The sequence below is a fragment of the Coregonus clupeaformis genome, chromosome 33, assembly GCF_020615455.1.
Source record: "Coregonus clupeaformis isolate EN_2021a chromosome 33, ASM2061545v1, whole genome shotgun sequence".
NCBI classification, from domain to species: Eukaryota; Metazoa; Chordata; class Actinopteri; order Salmoniformes; family Salmonidae; genus Coregonus; species Coregonus clupeaformis.
The window spans coordinates 16682853-16710333 of NC_059224.1; the positions used below are offsets into that span (position 1 = coordinate 16682853).

The 27481-nt window shown below is 42.7% G+C and overlaps 2 protein-coding genes across 2 annotated transcripts in view; one reads left to right on the forward strand and one right to left on the reverse strand.

The window, feature by feature from the left end:
* Positions 1 to 2191, reverse strand: part of LOC121548680 (bromo adjacent homology domain-containing 1 protein) — a 49986-nt gene extending 47795 nt beyond the window's left edge. The window contains exon 1 of the mRNA XM_041860200.2: positions 1782 to 2191. The gene's annotated coding sequence lies outside the window, so the exon portion shown is untranslated. The remainder of the gene's footprint in view (positions 1 to 1781) is intronic.
* Positions 2192 to 15045: 12854 nt separating this feature from the next.
* Positions 15046 to 16884, forward strand: LOC121548681. Its single transcript, XM_045210043.1, is given in 7 exon segments — positions 15046 to 15080; positions 15437 to 15521; positions 15523 to 15596; positions 15598 to 15652; positions 15954 to 16316; positions 16566 to 16819; positions 16821 to 16884. Coding segments are annotated over 7 exon segments (930 nt in total).
* The last annotated feature ends 10597 nt before the right edge of the window (positions 16885 to 27481 follow it).

Consider the following 27481-nt stretch of genomic DNA (forward strand, 5'->3'; position numbering starts at 1 on the left):
CAGTGGAAACGCATTCTCTGGAGTGATGAATCATGCTTCACCATCTGGCAGTCCGACGGACGAATGTGGGTTTGGAGGATGCCAGGAGAACACTACCTGCCCGAATGCACAGTGCCAACTGTAAAGTTTGGTGGAGGAGAAATAATGGTGTGGGGCTGTTTTTCATGGATCGGGCTAGGCCCCTTAGTTCCAGTGAAGGGAAATCTTAACGCTACAGCATACAATGACATTCTAGAATTCTGTGCTTCCAACTTTGAGGCAACAGTTTGGGAAAGGCCCTTTTCTGTTTCAGCATGACAATGCCCCCGTGCACAAAGCGAGGTCCATACAGAAATGGTTTGCCGAGATCGGTGTGGAATAACTTGACTGGCCTGCACAGAGCCCTGACCTCAACGCCATCGAACACCTCTGGGATGAATTGGAATGCTGACTGCGAGCCAGACCTAATCGCCCAACATCAGTGCCTCACTAATGCTTGTGGCTGAATGGAAGTAAGTCCCCGCAGCAATGTTCCAACATCTAGTGGAAAGCCTTCCCAGAAGAGTGGAGGCTGTCCACATACTCCTGGTCATGTAGTGTATGTGATACATCAATACTAGCTGATCTGCGCACCTTCTCATTTCTCCTGCCTATCTGTGTCATGTGCACACACACCATGATACTGACTGTGAGAGAAACATGCAACAAAGAACATAACAATAATGTAGGTTATTGAAGCACAGAAGCATAATAACTGTGTTATAAGGGATCGTAAGAAGGCCAGTTTTAAACACAAACAGTCTACCTATCCAATTAGCTGGCTAAATGTTATTCTCGTTGTAGAGTCATGCATCCATGTGGGTTAGCAAGCTAATAATAATTTGATAGGTGCTTATATTCGTCCTATTTCACACATGTGCATGTTTGTATTAATAAGCATGTGCTGAATTAGAAATATGTTTTTGTGCATATCCCACTCTCCCTGGGCGGAGTGGTGTCACGGCCAGGTTCTGTCTATGACGACCCTGGAGCAATTAGGGTTGAGTGCCTTACTCAAGCGCAAATCAACATATTTTTTACTTTATTGGATTAGGGATTTGAACTATCGAAATTTCGTTTACTGGCCCAACGCACCTGCCGCCATATAAAATAATAATATATTAGGCTGTAACATTGCCTAATTGTTGTATTTACTGAAGACTAAACATCAATGTATTGGTAACTACACCAGATAAAACTAATTGCATGCTTTTGGATCATACAACAGTTTATTGCTCCGAATGCTCACTTCTTGGCTACCACAAGTAGCAGTTACACAGTAACACAGTGGTTCCCAACCAGGGGTACTAGGACCCCTGGGGGTACTTGGCCTATCAACAGGGGGTACTTGAGAAGACGCATGAGACCATAGGCTTACTGGTAAAATGCACGAGGGGTTATTTCAGGGGTACTTCAAGCAGAGCAAAGTTCAGATGGTGGTACAGTAACCGAAAAAGGTTGGGAACCACTGCAGTAGCATACACGGGCTGGAGTGGATGACCACTGTGCATCGCGGACGCTTTTTGGCTAGCAGCACAGCCAAGTACCACTCCCCGAAACATGTTCCTATTTTCATGGCTACTTGACTCATTAATTAACACACACTTGACTCGAAACAAACACAGCAAACGCAATCACCATCACTGGAAGAACAGCGAAATAGTATGGGCTAGTTTCGTGGCATTACCATTATCTAGCTAGCTAGCTACCTAGCTACTCCCCGAACGAACCCATGAGAAGAGGCAGCAACGCAAGCTACTCACCCGTATGGGTCTCCGTGGCACTCCTGTCCTAATTGGCAAACTAACAATCTGCGATCTTGGTATAATACTATCCAGGACACCTTGTTGTTCAACAGAGGTGGATAGCTAACCACTACGAACTACCTAGCTAGCTAGCTGTCCGATGCTGGGGCTGCTGGATTCTGTTCTTGACTTGAAGTGCTTGTCTCAGCGTTCCGCGAACGTCAATGTCGCCGAATTAGATGTGGCTTCCTCTAGCCTTTCCACACTCTTTTCGAGGAACCCCCCAAAAACAATCGACGAAAGAAATAAACAACTCCAAGCATCCTCTTATTCTCCGAAAGGTACTCCCTTGCGTTAGCTACATCAACTAAAACACGGACCTATTTCCACACACGAGTTGATACCGTTGATTGGGGCGGGCTAAAGTGTAGAGATACACGTCGCTTTATCGGTTATGGCACTGTGCAACCTAGCTGCACTGTGAGGCAGTTTTCAGTTGCGCACCAGTCACAAATAAGGCTGCTCGCCAGAAACCTAAGCGCTGTAGCTAAGCTACTCTGTTGCATTGGCTGTGAAAAGTGTATCAATCCTCAGCGGACCCGGTCTTCAAAGCAGGTAAAACATCGCAGAAATGTTTTCTGCAGCATCAGCATGTAAAAAAAAAAAGATTTGCAGTGTAGCGTGTTTTACAAAACATCATCACCCAGGAGTCGCTGTGTGTCAGATCACATTTGAGGACAACATGGAGAGACTTTTAAAAGGGGCACCATCGCTTGTCGGCAATCGTTCAACAGCAATATTGGGGGTATTGGACCTTTACGGGTCCGTCCCAAGGATGCAACTTTTTATATAGCATAGGCATAGCCTAAACTTGAGTTAATGAACAAGCATCCATTTTTGACAAGGCTACCACACAATTAACAGGTGGAGACACTCAAACACAAGCTATCCTCCTGGAAATGTTTATATTATTTAGCATATTTGAGGAATCACAGGCCTAAACAAACACGGTTCCGACCATCTTTGTATATGAGATCTGGGGACTACCACTACAGACGACACACTAAAAGGCCTAACAGCATTTCAATTCGTTCATTAATGCACAGCTACCTACTCAATTGTCTTCACAATCCTTTGGGGGCAAATACAGGTAAGGTAATAGAGGCTTGATGTCGTTCTAATATTGCCTTTGATTTAGTCAGCAACTGTGGGTTGCCATGGTTTCTAACCACCCCTAACCAACCCTAATCACCTAAATCAAGATTGGGTATTGAAAAATCGTCAGTGACCCTTAACTCAGTAAAGTGGCACAATCCTCCCTGAATACTAGAAACTGCTTTCTTGCCTAGCAGTAAGGAGAGTGAGACTGTAGACTAAATGTGTTACTCTCCAGCAGCATTTGATTTAATAGGTGGAGTTATGATGCATTCTATATTATTGTAGTGATCCTCGCTATATGAGCCACGTTACAATTCCCAACAAGTGGGTTAACCCTATTGGTGCCTTTCACGCCTGGGATCCGTTCGCTACATTGGTGTCAGAAGTGGGATGGGGGCCGTGAGGGGGCAACCGGACGTGTGAGGGGGCCGTGGAAGGTCGAAGCATGGGAAGTGCCTTCCCGTTCGGAGGGTGCAGTGTAGCGATCCTCTTGCTATAAGAGCCACGCTACAATTTCCACCAAATGGGGTAACCCTATTGGCGCGATGCATAGGGTGATTGCCTTTTACGCCAGTGACTTGGGTTCGCATCCCTGTCCCTCCGTTCGCTACATTATAATACCATAAGCCACAAAACTGCAGTGGGATCTGCTCCTAAAATTTAGCTAAAATTTTCTTCATTTTACGCTCAAAAGAAGTTCGTCGTCCGGGTGAAACCGATGTCAGTGTGCTAGCTTAGCAGTATTAGCTACCGCCCACTTTGAATACAACTCAGGGTAAACTGTCTGTACCACAGCTCGAACCCAGTGCCCTCTGCCTCACTAACACAGGTGACTGCCCTCCTTGACAACATACTAACCAGTTGAGCTATAGAAAAGGATCCAATTCAGTAGCTACATTGGCGACATTTCCAGCTAGCTGTGGAGTAGAGGTTTTCACGGGTCCGGGTGGGACCCGATTACCCGGGACACGACCAGGACCCCATTGGGTTTGAGTCCAAAATTCAAACTTTTCCCTCAGGTCCAGGTCGGGTCCTGTTTGATTGTCATCAGGTCTCGGGTCTATGTAACTAATGCTGATAGACCTGAGTGGACCCGAATGGACACGACCACGGCTCTGCATAGCCTATAGCATATCATTATTTTCTAATAAGGTGAATTTACTGACTTATAGAAGGCCTAGCACACATATAAAGACCTATTTGTTAACCAGAAAAGCAACTTGGCTGATAATACTTTTTTTGTCACTCGGGTCCAATCGGGTTTGGTCTAGACACGGACCCGTTAGTGTCTAGGTCTGGTTGTCCTCGGGTCCATTCAGACCAACTTTTTGGACCCGAGAAGACCTACTGTAGAGTGAGCTTACGGCACATTCACTCACCCCCTCTAAACTCGGTTCACAGCGATCCCAGCCGTTGAGCTGAGCACTACACTTACGGCACGTTCTTAGTGAGCTTACGGCACGTTCTTGTCTCTGTTACACAGTGACATGCCACTGGGCACTTTATATTCCGCTGTGTTTTTCATTTTTGTTTATTTTCCAGCTTTTTTGTGTTTTTGGTATCTTCTTTACCCGGAGCAACAACGATGTCACAATGCATATGATGTAGGCCTTTGTAGGCCAATTTGGAAACTGTAGAATGACCACATTACCCACAATTCTATCTGCTTCCATGCCATTATGTGATGTCATTTAAATGCATCATAGTGGATGCATCATAATGCTTTGGTAAAAACCTCAATGACCAAACTGAATGGCTCTGAAAAACAGGTGTTGGAGGGAAAAGTTGTCCACTCCCATATCAACAACTGCATATCTCATGGCTCTGTAGCTGCCCTGTTTTCCCCAATTTTTAAAGGCCGAATACAGCCGTTTTTATATCAATATCAAATAATTTCTGGGTAACAAATAAGTACCTTACTGTAATAGTTTTCTATTCAAAAGGTCAAAAAGAAACAAAAATAGCTATTTAGCAAAAAAACGATTTCTCAAGGAAGAATTTAGCTAGGACTGTCTGGGAGTGGTCTGAGTGGGGAGGGGAAAACGGAAAACTAGCTGTTATTGCCAGAGATGTTTGGAACTGTCTTTTTTATTGCTCTATTAACTAATTTACCGCCTTGTGATGTCACCAGGCAAGTCGAAACTTCACCCATGCCAAATCCGCTGATTTAGAAGGTCCTGTGTAGATTGTATTTTCAACCAGCAACTATCAGGAAATAACACTGATCCATTTTTTCCCACGGTTGTACAATATTATACAAAACACAGGAAATCAAATCCTTACGAATAAAGCAATGTTCATAATGAGTCAAATAAGCACTAGGCCGAAAACATAGGCCACAAACGTAAGCTGGTAGATTAGTCGCCCCCCACACTGTTGAGGGGGAAACTTGATTAGAAACATTTGAATTTGAAAGAAAAAGCAAGTGCCATGATCCCACATGAAATGTGGGAGTTTTTTTAATGCTCCAGAGTTGAGAATATTAGCATCATATTCAGAGACCAAAAAACTCAACAGATACACATATTTTTGAGGAGGGGGGAATTGTATTGAATCAAATTATACGTTTCCAATTATTTACCACCAGTAATGGTTGATTTTCTTTATTTTAGGCTCATAAGAAGCGCATTGTCCAGATACATGCCATAGCCCACTTTATATTCCACTATGTGTTGTATTTTTGTTTATTTGTCCGTTTGTTTTAGTTTTAAAATCTTGGTAACCAGAGCAACAATGTCACAATGCATATGATGGAAAATGACTTAATTACCCATAATGCTTATTGACTGTTATTCCAATTACCATGGCAATTATGCGTCACAATACTAATTATATTTATATGGTGAAGGGCCTTCTATGCTGTATGGCAGGCCAGTAACTTTTGCAACCAAATTATATTCCTTTGTCCAATCGCACACAGGCTTTTATGGTCACACAAGGTGTAACCTGTGGAATCAAAATGAGTAGCCTTACAATTATTTACAAGGCCGAGTTCCATTTGCAACCAAATACGTTTTTAGAAAAATAACCATAACATTTCAAATATACGAAATTGCAGTTCTCAAAGATGAAATTGCAAATGAATTAATCAGATCCAATGATTTACCAACAAGTATAGACAACCTAGATGGGACACTATTGAGAATGGTTGCAGACTGTATTGCCACCGCTATTTACCATGTCTTTAACCAAAGCCTAAAGAAATGTGTGTGTCCACAGGCGTGGAAGGAAACTAAAGTAATTCCACTAAATAAAAATAGTAAAGCACCCTTTCCTGGCTCTAACAGCCGCCCAATCAGTTTGCTGGCTGTTCTTAGTGAACTGATGGACAAAATTGTGTTTGAACAAATACAATGCTATTTTTCAAAGAAGTTAACTATGGACTTTCAGCATGCATATAGAGAAGGGCATTCAACTTGTACTGCACTGACACAGATGACTGGTTAAAATAAATGGATAATAAGATGATAGTTGGAGCTGTATTGTTAGATTTAATTGCAGCCTTTGATGTTATTGATCATACTTTGTTTTTGGAAACATTCACTTGTTATGGCTTTACATCACCTGCCATCACATGGTTGGAGAGTTACTTATCCAATAGAACTCAGAGAGTATTCTTCAATGGAAGCTTCTCTGACATCAGATATGTACAGTGCGGTATCCCTCAGGGCAGCTGCCTTGGGCCGATGTTTTTATCTGTTTTATTAAAGCGAAACTTGCTTTTTGCTTAAGTAACCTCTGGTGGCATAGCATTCCACGATGACATGGCTTTATACATACAGTGCCTTCAGAAAGCATTCACACCCCTTTACTTTTTCTAAATGTTGTTGTGTTACAGCCTGAATTTAAATTGGATTAAATTGAAATTTGGTTTTTTCACTGGCCTACACACAATACCCCATAATGTCAACGTGTTTTGTTTTTTTAACAAATTAATTAAAAATGAAAAGCTGAAATGTCTTGAGTCAATAAGTATTCAACCCCTTTGTTATGGCAAGCCTAAATATAGTGGCTTGCGAAAGTATTCACCCCCCTTGGCGTTTTTCCTATCTTGGTCTTCATGGTGCCGCTTGCTTGGTGGTGCCCCTTGCTTAGTGGTGTTGCAGACTCTGGGGCCTTTCAGAACAGGTGTATATATACTGAGATCATGTGACAGATCATGTGACACTTAGATTGCACACAGGTGGACTTTATTTAAATAATTATGTGACTTCTGAAGGTAATTGGTTGCACCAGATCTTATTTATTGGCTTCATAGCAAGGGGGGTGAATACATATGCACGCACCACTTTTCCGTTATTTATTTGTAATTTTTTTCATTCCACTTCACCAATTTGGACTATTTTGTGTATGTCCATTACATGAAATCCAAATAAAAACCCATTTAAATTACAGGTTATAATGCAACAAAATAGGAAAAACGCCAAGGGGGATGAATATTTTGCAAGGCACTGTAAGTTCAGGAGTAAACATTTGCTTAACAAGTCACATAATAAGTTGCATTGACTCACTTTGTGTGCAATAATAGTGTTTAACATAATTTTTGAATGACTACCTCATCTCTGTACCCCACACATACAGTGCCTTGCAAAAGTATTCATCCCCCTTGGCGTTTTTCCTATTTTGTTGCATTACAACCTGTAATTTAAATTTATTTTTATTTGGATTTCATGTAATGGACATACACAAAATAGTCCAAATTGGTGAAGTGAAATGAAAAAAATAACTTGTTTCAAAAAATTCTAAAAAATAAACAATGGAAAAGTGGTGCGTGCATATCTATTCACCCCCTTTGCTATGAAGCCCCTAAATAAGATCTGGTGCAACCAATTACCTTCAGAAGTCACATAATTAGTTAGATTGCACACAGGTGGACTTTATTTAAGTGTCACATGCTCTGTAACTCAGTTGGTAGAGCATGGCGCTTGCAACGCCAGGGTTGTGGGTTCGTTTCCCACGGGGGGCCAGTATGAAAAATGTATGCACTCACTAACTGTAAGTCGCTCTGGAGCGTCTGCTAAATGACTAAAATGTAAATATACACCTGTTCTGAAAGGCCCCAGTGTCTGCAACACCACTAAGCAAGGGGCAATACCAAGCAAGTGGCACCATGAAGACCAAGGAGCTCTCCAAACAGGTCATGGACAAAGTTGTGGAGAAGTACAGATCAGGGTTGGGTTATAAAAAATATCAGAAACTTTGAACATCCCACGGAGTACCATTAAATCCATTATTAAAAAATGGAAAGAATATGGCACCACAACAAACCTGCCAAGAGAAGGCCGCCCACCAAAACTCATGGACCAGGCAAGGAGGGCATGAATCAGAGGGGCAACAAAGAGACCAAAGATAACCCTGAAGGAGCTGCAAAGCTCCACCGCGGAGATTGGAGTATCTGTCCATAGGACGACTTTAAGCCGTACACTCCACAGAGCTGGGCTTTATGGAAGAGTGGCCAGTAAAAAGCCATTGCTTAAAGAAAAAAATAGGCATGTGGGAGACTCCCCAAACATATGAAGAAGGTACTCTGGTCAGATGAGACTAAAATTGAGCTTTTTGGCCATCAAGGAAAACGCTATGTCTGGCGCAAACCCAACACCTCTCATCACCCGAGACCACCATCCCCACAGTGAAGCATGGTGGTGGCAGCATCATGCTGTGGGGATGTTTTTCATCGGCAGGGACTGGGAAACTGGTCACAATTGAAGGAATGATGAATGGCTCTAAATACAGGGAAATTCTTGAGGGAAACCTGTTTCACTCTTCCAGAGATTTGAGACTGGGATGGAGGTTCACCTTCCAGCAGGACAATGACCCTAAGCATACTGCTAAAGCAACACTCGAGTGGTTTAAGGGGAAACATTGAAATGTCTTGGAATGGCCTAGTCAAAGCCCAGACCTCAATCCAATTGAGAAGCTGCGGTATGACTTAAAGATTGCTGTACACCAGCGGAACCCATCCAACTTGAAGGAGCTGGAGCAGTTTTGCCTTGAAGAAATGGCAAAGATCCCAGTGGCTAGATGTGCCAAGCTTACAGAGACATATCCCAAGAGACTTGCTGCTGTAATTGCTGCAAAAGGTGGCTCTACAAATTATTGACTTTGGGATGAAAACTTGAGTGTGCATAATGATAGTTTTTTTTGGTCTTATTTCTTGTTTGTTTGACAATAAAAAATGTTTTGCATCTTCAAAGTGGTAGGCATGTTGTGTAAATCAAATGATACAAACCCCCCCAAAATCCATTTTAATTCCAGGTTGTAAGGCAACAAAATAGGAAAAATGCCAAGGGGGGTGAATACTTTCGCAAGCCACTGTACAATTATCTGTAAGATCCTTCAGTCGAGCAGTGAATTTCAAATACAGATTCAACCACAAAGACCAGGGAGGTTTTCCAATGCCTCGCAAAGAAGGGCACCTATTGGTAGATGGTTAAAATGTAAAAGGAGATATTGAATATTCCTTTGAGCATGGTGAAGTTATTAATTACACTTTGAATGGTGTATCAATACACCCAGTCACAATAAAGATACAGGTGTCCTTCCTAGCTCAGTTGCTGGAGAGGAAGGAAACCACTCAGGGATTTCACCATGAGCCCAATGGTGTCTTTAAAACAGTTACAGAGTTTAGTGGCTGTTTTATATATATATATATATATATATATATATATATATATATATATATATATATATATATATATATATATATATATATATATATATATATTTTTTTTTTGTCATTTAGCAGACGCTCTTATCCAGAGCGACTTACATGAGCAATTAGGGTTAAGTGCCTTGCTCAAGGGCACATCGACAGATTTTTCACCTAGTCGGCTCGGGGATTAGAACCAGCGACCTTTCGGTTACTGGCACAACGCTCTTAACCACTAAGCTACCTGCCGCTGTGATAGGAGAAAATGTAGGATGGATAAACAACATTGGAATTAATCCACAATGCTAACCTAATTGACAGAGTGAAAAAAGGGAAGCCTGTACAGAATAAGAATATTCCAAAACATGCATCCTGTTTGCAACAAGGCACTAAAGTAATACTGCAAAAAATTTGGCAAAGCAATTAACTTTTTTGGCCTGAATACAAAGTGTTATGTTTGGGGCAAATCCAATACAACACAATACTGAGTACCACTCTCCATATTTTCAAGCTTAGTGGTGGCTGCATCATGTTATAGGTATGCTTGTAATCGTTAAGGACTGAAGATCCTTTCAGGATACAAAATAAACTAAATGGAGCTAAGCACAGGCAAAATCATATACAGTGATCCCTCGCCACTTCGCGGTTCACTTATCGCGGATTCGCTATTTCGCGGATTTTCATAATGCATTTTTTTTTTTTTGGTGCATTGTGCTCTGCATTCTGATTCGCTAAAAACTCACTCCCGCTTCTTGTATCAAAACATGCTACGAATTGTGCTATCATTTTGTCGTGAAACATTCAGAGGGCCATTCAGGAAATGAAAACGGAAACTCTGAAGGCCTGCTGGAAAAAACTATGGCCAGAGGCAGTGCAAAACGCAACCGGAGGCTCGCTTGACGAGGTCCACCACTCTGCCGTAGAAACAGCTGTGAATCTGGCTAAACAGATTGGAGGAGACGGCTTTAATGACATGAGTCCGGATGACATAAACGCCCTGATTGATGGAGACGCACAGCCGCTGACCGATGCAGAGCTGGCAGAAATGACAAAGCCACAAAGCGACGATGAAAGAGAAGAGGGAGAAGAGGACACGAGAGATGAGGAGGAAGGACTAACGCTTGGTCGCTTAGCAACCATGGTGCGAATGGCCACTGAACTTAAGCGAGTAGCTGAGGAATGGGACCCTTTGATGAGCCGTTCGTTACAGTTCTCCAACGTAATCGATGGTGGCATGTCGGTGTACAAGGATCTTTTTGCAAAGAAGAAAAAGAGCGACAACAGCTGCCTATCACTATGTTCTTCTCCCGAACAAACACACCTGCACCGCGGGCTTCAGAAGAAGAGAACACTGCAGAGCGCAGTCAGGATGCAGCGGCCCAGTCTGAAGAGCAGTGAAACGGCCTACACGTGAGTCACTGTATTTGTATACATGTAATAGTTGCTAATTGTAAAAAAAAAAAAGTTTTCTATTTCGCGGATTTCACTTATCGCGGGTCATTTTCGGAACGTAACCCCCGCGATAAACGAGGGATTACTGTAGAGGAAAACCTGGTTCATTCTGCTTTCCCCCAGACACTGGCAGATGAATTCACACTTTCAGCAGGACAATAACCTAAAACACAAGGCTAAATCTACACTGAAGTTGCTTACCAAGAAGACAGTGAATGTTCCTGAGGGGCCGATTTACAGTTTTGCTTGAAAATCTATGGCAAGACCTGAAAATGGTTGTCAAGCAATGATCATCAACCAATTTGACAGAGCTTGAAGAATTTTTTTAATAATAATGAGCAAATATTGCACAATCCAGGTGTGGAAAGCTCTTACCCAGAAAGACTCACAGCTGAAATCGCTGCCAAATGTGATTTTAACGTAGTGACTCAGTCAGTTGAATACTTATCTAATCAAGTTATATTATGTTATGTTTTATGATATGTTTTATTTTTCATACATTTTGTACAAATGTTAGAATTCTTCTTCCACTATGACATTACAGAGTATTTAGTGTAGATCGTTGGGAACAAAATACAATTAAATCAATTTTAATCCCACTTTGTAACACAATAAATTGTGGGAAAAGTCAAGGGGTTTGAGTACTTTCTGAAGGCACTTTAAAAAGCAAACCAAATTCCCTTGTAGAATTTGTAAGAAGCCATATCATATCTCTGTTAAAACGTTCAGTTCTAACAGCAGCATTAGGTAAAGCCACTGGAGCATGTTCAGATTGTTGGCCAATGCAGTCTGGCGTGCTACTCTTAGAACACTGACTATATGTGGCGGTCAGTCAAGTGGCCATTTTGTCCTGTTTAGGTCAAAAGAGATAATGGCAAATGGCCAACAGCGAGGGCACAAGGAGCATAGCCTGGTCTCTATTACGCAACAAATGACTCGTCTTTATGATTCTTGTTTGAGGTACTGTATTTGAAGGCATTACAAGCCCCTTGGAAGCACACAACTTTATTCAGATAAAATAAAAGCACACACTTAGAGGACGAAGGGGGAATTCAATGTTCCAAAGTGGTGTTGTCCATTTCAGGGTCAACATTTCTATTCCGTTTCGACATGGTTTCCACAGCAGACACCGTGTATGTACATAACAACACATCACACACAATACAATTGGTGATTAAAAGCTGATGCAGGAGGGAGGTGGGTCTGTTTGTAAGAGAGTAGAGGAGAAGTAACGGTTTTAAACAAGGCTGTGTGGTGCTAGCTGGAGACCTCGTTTGGAGACTGGTGGAACAAACAGACAAGATTGGACATGATCTAATGTGCTATAGTGTCAGAACAGCAGGGCTGAGGACATTTTATCTCCTCACTCACGCACCAGCAGACACTCACTTACCCGTTCTGGGTTTCTGGGGATACATCTCAATAGTCTAAAGTGGTTTCCTTTCCTTGTCTCCTTTTCCTCAGTTACGCTTTAAGGGCACTTAAAGGAAAACTCCACCAAAAAACAATATTTTGGTATTTGTTTGGTATTAGTCCAGTGTTGATATAGTCCCAAAATACTTTACATGTCAGCAATCCAGTTTTCAAGATACAGTATATAACTTTCAAAATATAGAAATACAGCCGGTATGATGCATTTCTCCCATTGTCTCCTGTCCTCACTCACCACCAGGCACTCACGCACTCACTCTCTGTATGTATCTCAATCCACTAATTGTTTCCTCTCCTTGTCCCTTGTCCACACTCATACACCACTGTGCTCTCTCTCTCCTCTCTCTCTCTCTCTCTCTCTCAATTTCAAATCAATTTAAGGGCTTTATTGGCATGGGAAACATATGTTAACATTGCCAAAGCAAGTGAAGTAGATAGTAAACAAAAGTGAAATAAACAAAATTAACAGTAAACATTACACTCAGAAGTTCCAAAAGAATAAAGACATTTCAAATGTCATTATGTGTATATATACAGTGTTGTAACAATGTGCAAATAGTTAAAGTACAAATGGGAAAATAAATAAACATAAATATGGGTTGTATTTACAGTGGTGTTTGTTCTTCACTGGTTGCCCTCTTCTTGTGGCAACAGGTCACAAATCTTGCTGCTGTGATGGCACACTGTGGTATTTCACCCAGTAGATATGGGAGTTTATCAAAATTGGGTTTGTTTTCAAATTCTTTGTGGATCTGTGTAATGTGAGGGAAATATGTGTCTCTAATATGGTCATACATTTGGCAGGAGGTTAGGAAGTGCAGCTCAGCTTCCACCTCATTTTGTGGGCAGCGTGCACACAGCCTGTCTTCTCTTGAGAGCCAGGTCTGCCTACGGTGGCCTCTCTCAATAGCAAGGCTATGCTCACTGAGTCTGTACATAGTCAAAGCTTTCCTTAAGTTTGGGTCAGTCACAGTGGTCAGGCTTTCTGCCACTGTGTACTCTCTGTTTAGGGCCAAATAGCATTCTAGTTTGCTCTGTTTTTTTGTTAATTCTTTCCAATGTGTCAAGTGTCTCTCTCTCTCTCTCTCTCTCTCTCTCTCTCTCTCTCTCTCTCTCTCTCTCTCTCTCTCTCTCTCTCTCTCTCTCTCTCTCTCTCTCTCTCTCTCTCTCTCTCTCTCTCTCTCTCTGTCTGTCGGGTCTGACTGCATCTCTCTCATTCTAGTAAGTTGTCCCTTCCCTTCTGCTCTCGTTCACTCCCCTTTGCAGATCTCAAATGAGACCGGGTAAGTGTTAAAGACAGACCTGTCAGTGCTGATGGAGGAAAGGAGATGTGCCGTGAAATAACACTGTCTACCTGTGAATCATAGACTGCCTGCTGAAATTGGCAAAAGCTTTTCATCACGATTTTACACTCCTCCCTCACAATTCACCAGTGTAGTGATATTGTGTTATTACAGAATTCCGCACTCTGTACTATCCACTGAGAATCAATCTTTACTCGCTGTCCTATTTAGCTGAGTGTGTCTTGCTTCATGAAGGCTTCCTTACAACCAAGAGAAATGAGAGAGTAGGGTGAAGAGATTAAATCGTGAGGGTGAGAAGGTAGAGGAGTGAAAGATGGAGAGAGTATTACAGTAAGAGAGTGAGAGTGAAGGAATGAGAATTAGGACGGAGAGAGATGGAATGAAGGGATGAGAGATTGAGGACAAAGAACCGAGGGAGTGAGGATAAGGTATTAAAGGAAAGAATTGAGAGAGAGAGAGGGTGAGATGGTGAGAGGTTGAGATGGTGAGAGAGAGCAAGGGTGAGATGGTGAGAGGTTGAGATGGTGAGATAGAGAGAGGGTGAGGGATTGAAAGATTGATGAGAGGAACGAGGAAGAGGGTGAAAGGATGAGTGAATGTTCAGTGATGTTGAAATAGGTGTGTTTTAGGTGCACCAAGTCCAAACACCTGTATGCTGTACTAATTATAATTGTGCCTACATGTTATGCTCTCGCTCCTTTTCCTGTTAATCTCTCTATTAATCCCCACTGTGTAACCGCTGTCAACCTATAAACTTAACCCATTATATTTGTTGTTGTCTTACAGGAAGGGCCTTATATGGAACTTGTCAGACTTCTGAGTAATTCTAAGTGGGAGGAGAGGTTTTGTTCAGGCACTTTTACATCCTATGTCTGAATTAAACCCATATTATGATAATCAGATATGAATGAAATTAAGAGTAAGAGGACTATTCTTAGAGGTACTGATTTTTGCTTCCATATGCTTTTAGGTGACACATGTTTGCAATGGAAGTAATAACCCAGAGGAATATTGTGTGAGTTGAGTTGAATGGGTGGAAATCAACCTCTACCTCGTTACGCAACAACCCCATTTAATTATGCCAGCTAATTTGTGCCATGCAGTGGTATACATGTTGAAAGTTAGACTCAGTGTTCTCAACTCAGAGTTGAGGCTGTCCAAGCAAAGCTCCAAGGTGCAATTTAAGGGAATCCCAGTCCCAGGTCTCTGCTTTTCCAGCATCCTCTGCTTCCTTGTCACTTGATGAGCTCAACCAATCAGCAGTCTGGGTTCAGATGCCTTCGAAGGCATGACAACAGGGCTTGAGGTCACGGAGGCGGAAAGGTAGAAAAAATTGGAGAACAGATCAACTACAAGCTCACACACACACACACACACACACACACACACACACACACACACAGAATCAGTGTATTGGTGTGTGGAGAAGGCCAGAACAACGGTTCTTCAATCAATCAAATTTGATGTGTATATTTATTTTTGCAAATAATCTGAGCCTATAGATTCCCAACAAGCAAGCAGAGGCGACAGTGGCAAGGAAAAACCTCCAGAGGCACCAGGCTCAAGAGAGGGAGTCCATCCTCTTCTGGTTTGCCGGGCAAGGGGTTCTTACAAGCACATTGGCCAAGTTTCCAACAGACAGAAAGGGTGGACTTCAACCTTGAGCTCCTGGTATTCAGGATCTTCATCTCCATTGTGGGCATTGTGGGTAACGTAGTCCTGGTCCTGTCTTTAATATAGAACCAGATCTCCCATCTGAAAACCTTTTGAGGTGTTTCTCCTGAGCCTTGCTGCCTCCAACCTGGAAGAACTCCTTATCGTGAACATCTACAACGTCATCATGCTCCGTGTCCGTCCTCACTTCCTGGTCCTGCCGGACGCTCAAGTTCCTCATGGTGAGAGTACAGTGCATGTAGCAGCGGATGGCTAAAGTGCTACTGACTGCCCAAGACCTAGAAGTACTGTCATCCTGGATCTAGAAATTGCTTTTCTGACTGAGTGGTAGGCCATTGACAGTGCTTCTTGTTGTGTTACAGTGTGGAGGGTTATATGAGTTCGTGCCCTGTTCAGGCAGAATTTACACAGTCTCATACTCTCCAAATGTACTTATAAATCATTCCTGTTAGAAACAAGTTGACAGCAGCTGAGATAATTTTATAATGTGATAATGTATGGAACTATTTGTTTGGAATGTAGGTGTTCGGTGAAATCGGCAGCATCCTCTTCACATTTCTCATCAGCATCTTCCGGTACCAGAAGCGCCGAGATGCTGAGAAGAAGGGCAACTTGCCCGTCTTTCTGGACAACATCTGGTTGGCCTGGGCTGTAAGTGGGCTGTGTGTGATGCTAGCCATGCTCCTGGGAACTCCTACCTATCTCATGAATCTGGACGGTCATATGGATAACTATACGCATGACGGAGGCTGCCCTCCAGACTTCTTCCAGTGTCCCAAGGAGAACTGCCTGACCATTAACCTGGTCTACAAGTATATTTTCATCCTGCTCTGCAACCTGCTGCCTCTATTCATCGTCACCATCACCAGCTGTCTCATTGTAAAGGTCTGTAACCACCTTGGAGTCGGTAGAGGTTGCCCCTAATCACATCCCTCTAATAGTTAATAAAGGTCAGTTTTGAGGGTAGAGTGATCTGATTCTAGATCTGTGGATAGGGGCAATGCTCTGTCCGTGACCACTTGTTTGCTAAGGGGTGTCAAGTTGACAGACACATTGTCTTGGTAAGTGTTTGTCTCCCCTCATTATGTATAGAAGTTTACTGAATGACTCAAATGTAAAATGTTGGTGCACCAGGTGCTGTTGGGGCAGAGGAGGGTGGTGGTTCCAGCGCTGAGTGCAGCAGAGGAGCTAGTGGAGCAGCCTCCCAGGAAGAAGGGCCTCTGCCTGTGCATCAATAGGAACACAGTGGGCATCCTGGATGCCATGGGGCTGTTCCAGGTGGAATGGATCCTCTACCTGGTCCTCCACCTGGCCTTCAGCCCCTATGACTTCCCCTTTTGGACCGAGGGGGAGTTCTTCATCACAACGTCCTATACCACAATCAGCCCTAGTGTATTGGATAGGGAGTAACCTGTTTCCTGTGGAACACTTTAAGAGTATTTTTAGGTGTTAGGTGTAAGCAATATTCTGTGCAGTATGAGTATGGGATAAGGGAATAACTTGTTTTCTCTGAAACATTTAACAAAGTAATTGAGGTATATTTATCAAACTCTGTGTTAGATGTAGGTGATTCTCTATTTTCTTGGAAGTCATTTAAAAAAAACAAAGCCCGGTTTTTAGACGTAAAAGACACAATTGAAAACACTTGCAACAGCGTTAGTGCAGCCTCACTATGATTATGCTTACACTACTTGGTACAGCAGCTCCCCAAGTTAATTAAAAACAAACTACAAATGGCACAGAATAAAATGGTAAGGGTGACACTGAATCTTAGCTCTCGGTCTCATGTGGGCCCTTCTCAACTCGGACAACTCAGAGTTGGAAAATACTATTTTACTTCAGTTAGGGACTCTCATTCGTACAGCTCGAGAGGCAGTGTCAAAGACTTTGTGCCATGTCGATTTAAGAGTTGTAGAGCCTACTGGTCAGAACATGTTTTTATATATGGCAGTCAGTGGCGGTCAGTGCCGTTTAAGATGAGTGAGGATGATTTTTTTTTCATGAGCATGGCCTTATTTCTATTACAGCATATTGGATGACTCTCATTCATATTCCATTCACCCAGCTCAATGTAACAGCGATAGGTTTAGGCTACTACATGATACTCAAAATGTCCCTATACCCATCATGAGGTTGCTACAACCTAGCCTATGAATGAAAGTTTACAACGTACAGTTGAAGTCGGAAGTTTACATACACTTAGGTTGGAGTCATTAAAACTTGTTTTTCAACCACTCCACAAATTTCTTGTTAACAAACTATAGTTTTGGCAAGTGGGTTAGGACATCTACTTTGTGCATGACACAAGTAATTTTTCCAACAATTGTTTACGGACAGATTATTTCACTTATAATTCACTGTATCACAATTCCAGTGCGTCAGAAGTTTACATACACTAAGTTGAATGTGCCTTTAAACAGCTTGGACAATTCCAGAAAATGATGTCATGGCTTTAGAAGCTTCTGATAGGCTAATTGACATAATTTGAGTCAATTGGAGGTGTACCTGTGGATGTTTTTCAAGGCCTACCTTCAAACTCAGTGCCTCTTTGCTTGACATCATGGGAAAATCAAAAGAAATCAGCCAAGACCTCAGAAAAAAAATTGTAGACCTGCACAAGTCTGGTTCATCCTTGGGAGCTATTTCCAAACGCCTGAAGGTACCAAGTTCATCTGTACAAACAATAGTACGCAAGTATAAACACCATGGGACCACACAGCCGTCATACCGCTCAGGAAGGAGACGCGTTCTGTCTCCTAGAGATGAACGTACTTTGGTGGGAAAAGTGCAAATCAATCCCAGAAAAACAGCAAAGTATCTTGTGAAGATGCTGGAGGAAACAGGTCCAAAAGTATCTATATCCACAGTAAAACGAGTCCTATATCGATATAACCTGAAAAGCCGCTCAGCAAGGAAGAAGCCACTGCTCCAAAACCGCCATAAAAAAGACAGACTACGGTTTGCAACTGCACATGGGGACAAAGATCATACTTTTGGAGAAATGTCCTCTGGTCTGATTAAATGAAAATATAACTGTTTGGCCTTAATGACCATCGTTATATTTGGAGGAAAAAGGGGGACGCTTGAAAGCCGAAGAACATCATCCCAACCGTGAAGCACGGGGGTGGCAGCATCATGCTGTGGGGGTGCTTTGCTGCAGGAGGGACTGGTGCACTTCACAAAATAGATGGCATCATGAGGAAGGAAAATTATGTGGATATATTGAAGCAACATCTCAAGACATCAGTCAGGAAGATAAAGCTTGGTCGCAAATGGGTCTTCCAAATGGACAATGACCCCAAGCATACTTCCAAAGTTGTGGCAAAATGGCTTAAGGACAATAAAGTCAAGGTATTGGAGTGGCCATCACAAAGCCCTGACCTCAATCCTATAGAAAATGTGTGGTCAGAACTGAAAAGCATGTGCGAGCAAGGAGGCCTACAAACCTGACTCAGTTACACCAGCTCTGTCAGGAGGAATGGGTCAAAATTCACCCAACTTATTGTGGGAAGCTTGTGGAAGGCTACCCGAAACGTTTGACCCAAGTTAAACAATTTAAAGGCAATGCTAACAAATACTAATTGAGTGTAGGTAAACTTCTGACCCACTGGGAATGTGATAAAAGAAATAAAAGCTTAAATAAATAATTATCTCTACTATTATTCTGACATTTCACATTCTTAAAATAAAGTGGTGATCCTAACTGACCTAAGACAGGGAATCTTTACTAGGATTAAATGTCAGGAATTGTGAAAAACTGAGTTTAAATGTATTTGGCTAAGGTGTATGTAAACTTCCGACTTCAACTGTAGGAGCACACAGGTCGAGAGACAAATTTGAGGTGACAGACAGTGACACATGGACAGACAGTGACATTCAATACCGCCTTGCCTGCATCTAGCTAATATAGGGTGTAATCATTAGGCCAACAGTTGCAAACAAGGGTTTCTATTGGACAAATTCAGGTATGTTTATCCCCGTTTTGTTCCATTTGCTTCTGTTTAAGAAAAGTTTTTTAACAGAATCTGCGGAATGAATACACCCCATATCACGAGTAAACACAGTTCACTTTCATAGCAGCCACGTTGTATTCCTTCTTGCATCTATGCGCTCTCCTCCTCTCACCTTTTCCCTTTACTTGTGGACTTCAATGCACAACACATCAGCTGTATGTGACCAGGCGAAAAAACCTTTCCAAGCCAAACCGTTACACACAGCCTACATCGTTGTCACCATATTAGCTAAAGTAACGTCATAGTCAGCATAGCTAATAGAACTAACGCATTAGTAAACCCGCTACAATCATACAGTAACGTTAGTGCACAGTCAGTAAGCAGTTATACCAGCGGGCCCCGGTGGCAATAAATTAGTAATACCAAAAGCTTAGCTTGACTTGGAAGAGTTCCAGTGTTGTGTTGGAAAGTCATAGCCAGCTAGCTAACATAGCATCCCTCTGTTCGAGCAGGGTGTTTCAGTAGGCTAAACTAGCTAGCTGCATTTGCTAGCTAAGTAAATCTGAAAAAAAGACAATCTCTCTCTCTCTCTCTCTCTCTCTCTATTTCTCTCTTGCTTCTCCTTCATATTGGAAGAAATTAATTGTCTTTCTCTCTCTTTGAGCCAACTACTCGCCACATTTTATACACTGCAGTGCTAGCGAGCTTTAGCTTATGCTTTCAGTACGAGATTAATTATCTGATCCTTTGATTGGGTGGACAACATGTCTGTTTATGCTGCAAGAGCTCTGATCGGCTGGAGGACGTCCTCCAGAAGTTGTCATAATTACTGTATAAGTCTATGGAAGGGCGTGAGAATAGGTTTGGTATTGAAGTCAATGCACCCAGAGGAGGACGGAAGCTAGCTGTCCTCCGACTACAACATGGTGCTACCCTACAGAGTGCTGTTGAGGCCACTGTAGACCTTCTTTGCAAAATAGTGTGTTTTAATCAGTTATTTGGTGACGTGATTATATTTAGTAACGTTTTATCTCAAATGAATAACTTTTTTTATGTTTTACAATTTACATTTGTATTTAATTCGCTGAGGAGCCTCCGCTGACGGCAGTGGTAGAGTGGAATAAACTACCAGATAAGATTTTAAACTGTTTCTACCGGTCGTAGGTTCAAACACTCTTGCAAGGCTTGGTTAATGATGAGATGGCCTTCTAGCCCAGCTAGTGGAGTAATTTGCAAGGTGTGTATTTGCTTTTTTTTGCATATATATACAGTACCAGCCAAAGGTTTGGACACACCTTCTCATTCAATGTTTTTTCTTTATTTTTACTATTTTCTACATTGTAGAATAATCGTGAAGACATCAAAACTATGAAATAACACATATGAAATCATGTAGTAACCAAAAAAGTGTTAAACAAATGAATATAGTTTATATTTGATATTCTTCAAAGTAGCCACCCTTTGCCCTGATGACAGCTTTGCACACTCTTGGCATTCTCTTGGCATTCTCTTGGCATTCTCTCAACAACAAAAAAAATATCTCAACAAGCTTCATAAGGAATGCTTTTCCAACAGTCTTGAAGGAGTTCCCACATATGCTGAGCACTTGTTGGCTGCTTTTCCTTCACTCTGCAGTCCAACTCATCCCAAACCATCTCAATTGGGTGATTGTGGAGGCCATGTCATCTGATGCAGGACTCCATCACTCTCCTTGGCCAAATAGCCCTTACACAGCCTGGAGGTGTGTTTTGGGTCATTGTCCTGTTGAAAAACAAATGATAGTCCGACTAAGCGCAAACCAGATGGGATGGCGTATCGCTGCAGAATGCTGTGGTAGCCATGCTGGTTAAGTGTGCCTTGAATTCTAAATAAATCACAGACAGTGTCACCAGCAAAGCACCATCACACCTCCTCCTCCATGCATCACGGTGGGAAGCACACATGCGGAGATCATCCGTTCACCTACTCTGCGTCTCACAAAGACACGGCGGTTGGAACCAAAAATCTCAAATTTGGACTCATCAGACCAAAGGTCAGATTTCCACCAGTCTAATGTGCATTGCTCGTATTTCTTGGCCCAAGCAAGTCTCTTCTTCTTATTGGTGTCCTTTAGTAATGTTTTCTTTGCAGCAATTCGACCATGAAGGCCTGATTCCCACAGTCTCCTCTGAACAGTTGATGTTGAGATGTGTCTGTTACTTGAACTCTGTGAAACATTTATTTGGGCTGCAATCTGAGGTGCAGTTAACTCTAATGAACTTATCCTCTGCAGCAGAGGTAACTCTGGGTCTTTCTTTCCTGTGGCGATCCTCATGTGAGCCAGTTTCATTATAGCGCTTGATGGTTTTTTTGCGACTGCACTTGAAGAAACTTTCAAAGTTCTTCACATTTTCCGTATTGACTGACCTTCATGTCTTAAAGTAATGATAGACTGTTGTTTCTCTTTGCTTATTTGAGCTGTTCTTGCCATAATATGGATTTGGTCTTTTACCAAATAGGGCTATCTTCTGTATACCACCCCTACCTTGTCACAACACAACTGATCAGCTCAAACGCATTAAGAAGGAAATAAATTCCACAAATTAACCTTTAACATTATGCTTTGCTTTATCTCGGCCAGGTCACAGTTGTAAATGAGAACTTGTTCTCAACTGGCTTACCTGGTTAAATAAAGGTGAAATAAATAAGATAAATAAAAAACAAGGCACACCTGTTAATTGAAATGCATTCCAGGTGACTACCTCATGAAGCTGGTTGAGAGAATGCCAAGAGTGTGCAAAGCTGTCATCAAGGCAAAGGGTGGCTACTTTGAAGAATCTCGCATATAAAATATATTTTGATCTGTTTAACACTTTTTTGGTTACTACATGATTCCATATGTGTTATTTCATAGTTTTGATGTCTTCACTATTATTCTCAAATGTAGAAAATAGTAAAAATAAAGAAAACAGCAAAAAAAGAAACGTCCTCTCAATGTCAACTGCGTTTATTTTCAGCAAACTTAACATGTGTAAATACTTGTATGAACATAAGATTCAACAACTGAGACATAAACTGAACAAGTTCCACAGACATGTGACTAACAGAAATTTAATAATGTGTCCCTGAACAAAGGGGGGGGGGGGTCAAAATCAAAAGTAACAGTCAGTATCTGGTGTGGCCACCAGCTGCATTAAGTACTGCAGTGCATCTCATCCTCATGGACTGCACCAGATTTGCCAGTTCTTGCTGTGAGATGTTACCCCACTCTTCCACCAAGGCACCTGAGATTTCCGGACATTTCTGGGGGGAATGGCCATATCCCTCACCCTCCGATCCAACAGCTCCCAGACGTGCTCAATGGGATTGAGATCCAGGCTCTTCGCTGGCAATGGCAGAACACTGACATTCCTGTCTTGCAGGAAATCACGCACAGAACGAGCAGTATGGCTCGCTGGAGGGTCATGTCAGGATGAGCCTGCAGGAAGGGTACCACAAGAGGGAGGAGGGTGTCTTCCCTGTAACGCACAGCTTTGAGATTGCCTGCAATGACAACAAGCTCAGTCCGATGATGCTGTGACACACCGCCCCAGACCATGACGGACCCTCCACCTCCAAATCGATCCCGCTCCAGAGTACAGGCCTAGGTGTAACGCTCATTCTTTCGACGATAAGCGCGAATCCGACCATCACCCCTGGGTGAGACAAAACTGCGACTTGTCAGTGAAGAGCACCTTTTGCCAGTCCTGTCTGGTCCAGTGACGGTGGGTTTGCGCCCATAGGCGACGTTGTTGCCGGTGATGTCTGGTGAGGACCTGCCTTACAACAGGCCTACAAGCCCTCAGTCCAGCCTCTCTCAGCCTATTGCGGACAGTCTGAGCACTGATGGAGGGATTTTGCGTTCCTGGTGTAACTCGGGCAGTTGTTGTTGCCATCCTGTACCTGTCCCGCAGGTGTGATGTTCGGATGTACCGATCCTGTGCATGTGTTGTTACACGTGATCTGCCACTGCGAGAACGATCAGCTGTCCATCCTGTCTCCCTGTAGCGCTGTCTTAGGCGTCTCACAGTATGGACGTGCAATTTATTGCCCTGGCCACATCTGCAGTCCTCATGCCTCCTTGCAGCATTCCTAAGGCATGTTCACGCAGATGAGCAGGGACCCTAGGCATCTTTATTTTGGTGTTTTTCAGAGTCAGTAGAAAGGCCTCTTTAGTGTCTTAAGCTTTCATAACTGTGACCTTAATTGACTACCGTCTGTAAGCTGTTAGTGTCTTAACGACCGTTCCACAGGTGCATGTTCATTAATTGTTTATGGTTCATTGAACAAGCATGGGAAACAGTGTTTAAACCCTTTACAATGAAGATCTGTGAAGTTATTTAGATTTTTTTGAATTATCTTTGAAAGACAGGGTCCTGAAAAAGGGACGTTTCTTTTTTTGCTGAGTTTATATACAGTGGGGAGAACAAGTATTTGATACACTGCCGATTTTGCAGGTTTTACTACTTACAAAGCATGTAGAGGTCTGTAATTTTTATGATAGGTACTGTGAGAGACAGAATCTAAAACAGAAATCCAGAAAATCACATTGTATGATTTTTAAGTAATTAATTTGCATTTTATTGCATGACATAAGTATTTCATCACCTACCAACCAGTAAGAATTCCGGCTCTCACAGACCTGTTAGTTTTTCTTTAAGAAGCCCTCCTGTTCTCCGCTCATTACCTGTATTAACTGCACCTGTTTGAACTCATTACCTGTATAAAAGACACCTGTCCACACACTCAATCAAACGGACTCCAACCTCTCCACAATGGCCAAGACCAGAGAGCTGTGAAAGGACATCAGGGATAAAATTGTAGACCTGCACAAGGCTGGGATGGGCTACAGGACAATAGGCAGCTTGGTGAGAAGGCAACAACTGTTGGCGCAATTATTAGAAAATGGAAGAAGTTCAAGATGACGGTCAATCACCCTCGGTCTGGGGCTCCATGCAAGATCTCACCTCGTGGGGCATCAATGATCATGAGGAAAGTGAGGGATCAGCCCAGAACTACACGGCAGGACCTGGTCAATGACCTGAAGAGAGCTGGGACCACAGTCTCAAAGAAAACCATTAGTAACACACTACGCCGTCATGGATTAAAATCCTGCAGCGCACGCAAGGTCCCCCTGCTCAAGCCAGCGCATGTCCAGGCCCGTCTGAAGTTTGCCAATGACCATCTGGTCTGATGAGACAAAAATAGAGCTTTTTGGTCTAAACTCCACTCGTCGTGTTTGGAGGAAGAAGAAGGATGAGTACAACCCCAAGAACACCATCCCAACCGTGAAGCATGGAGGTGGAAACATCATTCTTTGGAGATGCTTTTCTGCAAAGGGGACAGGACGACTGCACCGTATTGAGGGGAGGATGGATGGGGCCATGTATCGCGAGATCTTGGCCAACAACCTCCTTCCCTCAGTAAGAGCATTGAAGATGGGTCGTGGCTGGGTCTTCCAGCATGACAACGACCTGAAACACACAGCCAGGGCAACTAAGGAGTGGCTCCGTAAGAAGCATCTCAAGGTCCTGGAGTGGCCTAGCCAGTCTCTAGACCTGAACCCAATAGAAAATCTTTGGAGGGAGCTGAAAGTCCGTATTGCCCAGCGACAGCCCCGAAACCTGAAGGATCTGGAGAAGGTCTGTATGGAGGACTGGGCCAAAATCCCTGCTGCAGTGTGTGCAAACCTGGTCAAGACCTACAGGAAACGTATGATCTCTGTAATTGCAAACAAAGGTTTCTGTACAAAATATTAAGTTCTGCTTTTATGATGTATCAAATACTTATGTCATGCAATAAAATGCAAATTAATTACTTAAAAATCATACAATGTGATTTTCTGGATTTTTGTTTTAGATTCCGTCTCTCGCAGTTGAAGTGTACCTATGATAAAAATTATAGACCTCTACATGCTTTGTAAGTAGGAAAACCTGCAAAATCAGCAGTGTATCAAATACTTGTTCTCCCCACTGTATATTTAAAAAAATAGTATTTAGTCAGCCACCAATTGTGCAAGTTCTCCCACTTAAAAAGATGAGAGGCCTGTAATTTTCATCATAGGTACACGTCAACTATGACAGACAAATTGAGAAGAAAAAAAATCCTGAAAATCACATTGTAGGATTTTTAATGAATTTATTTGCAAATTATGGTGGAAAATAAGTATTTGGTCACCTACAAACAAGCAAGATTTCTGGCTCTCACAGACCTGTAACTGCTTCTTTAAGAGGCTCCTCTGTCCTCCACTCGTTACCTGTATTAATGGCACCTGTTTGAACTTGTTATCAGTATAAAAGACACCTGTCCACAACCTCAAACAGTCACACTCCAAACTCCACTATGGCCAAGACCAAAGAGCTGTCAAAGGACACCAGAAACAAAATTGTAGACCTGCACCAGGCTGGGATGACTGAATCTGCAATAGGTAAGCAGCTTGGTTTGAAGAAATCAACTGTGGGAGCAATTATTAGGAAATGGAAGACATACAAGACCACTGATAATCTCCCTCGATCTGGGGCTCCACGCAAGATCTCACCCCCGTGGGGTCAAAATGATCACAAGAACGGTGAGCAAAAATCCCAGAACCACACAGGGGGACCTAGTGAATGACCTGCAGAGAGCTGGGACCAAAGTAACAAAGCCTACCATCAGTAACACACTACGCCGCCAGGGACTCAAATCCTGCAGTGCCAGACGTGTCCCCCTGCTTAAGCCAGTACATGTCCAGGCCCGTCTGAAGTTTGCTAGAGTGCATTTGGATGATCCAGAAGAGGATTGGGAGAATGTCATATAGTCAGATGAAACCAAAATAGAACTTTTTGGTAAAAACTCAACTTGTCGTGTTTGGAGGACAAAGAATGCTGAGTTGCATCCAAAGAACACCATACCTACTGTGAAGCATGGGGGAGGAAACATCATGCTTTGGGGCTGTTTCTCTGCAAAGGGACCAGGACGACTGATCCGTGTAAAGGAAAGAATGAATGGGGCCATGTATCGTGAGATTTTGAGTGAAAACCTCCTTCCATCAGCAAGGGCATTGAAGATGAAACGTGGCTGGGTCTTTCAGCATGACAATGATCCCAAACACACCGCCCGGGCAACGAAGGAGTGGCTTCGTAAGAAGCATTTCAAGGTCCTGGAGTGGCCTAGCCAGTCTCCAGATCTCAACCCCATAGAAAATCTTTGGAGGGAGTTGAAAGTCCGTGTTGCCCAGCGACAGCCCCAAAACATCACTGTTCTAGAGGAGATCTGCATGGAGGAATGGGCCAAAATACCAGCAACAGTGTGTGAAAACCTTGTGAAGACTTACAGAAAACGTTTGACCTGTGTCATTGCCAACAAAAGGTATATAACAAAGTATTGAGAAACTTTTGTTATTGACCAAATACTTATTTTCCACCATAATTTGCAAATAAAATCATAAAAAATCCTACAATGTGATTTTCTGGATTTTTTTTTCTCATTTTGTCTGTCATAGTTGACGTGTACCTATGATGAAAATTACAGGCCTCTCATCTTTTTAAGTGGGAGAACTTGCACAATTGGTGGCTGACTAAATACTTTTTTCCCCCACTGTATACACTGCTCAAAAAAATAAAGGGAACACTAAAACAACACAATGTAACTCCAAGTCAATCACACTTCTGTGAAATCAAACTGTCCACTTAGGAAGCAACACTGATTGACAATACATTTCACATGCTGTTGTGCAAATGGAATAGACAACAGGTGGAAATTATAGACAATTAGCAAGACACCCCCAATAAAGAAGTGGTTCTGCAGGTGGTGACCACAGACCACTTCTCAGTTCCTATGCTTTCCTTTCTGATGTTTTGGTCACTTTTGAATGCTGGCGGTGCTTTCACTCTAGTGGTAGCATGAGACTGAGTCTACAACCCACACAAGTGGCTCAGGTAGTGCAGCTCATCCAGGATGGCACATCATTGCGAGCTGTGGCAAGAAGGTTTGCTGTGTCTGTCAGCGTAGTGTCCAGAGCATGGAGGCGCTACCAGGAGACAGGCCAGTACATCAGGAGACGTGGAGGAGGCCGTAGGAGGGCAACAACCCAGCAGCAGG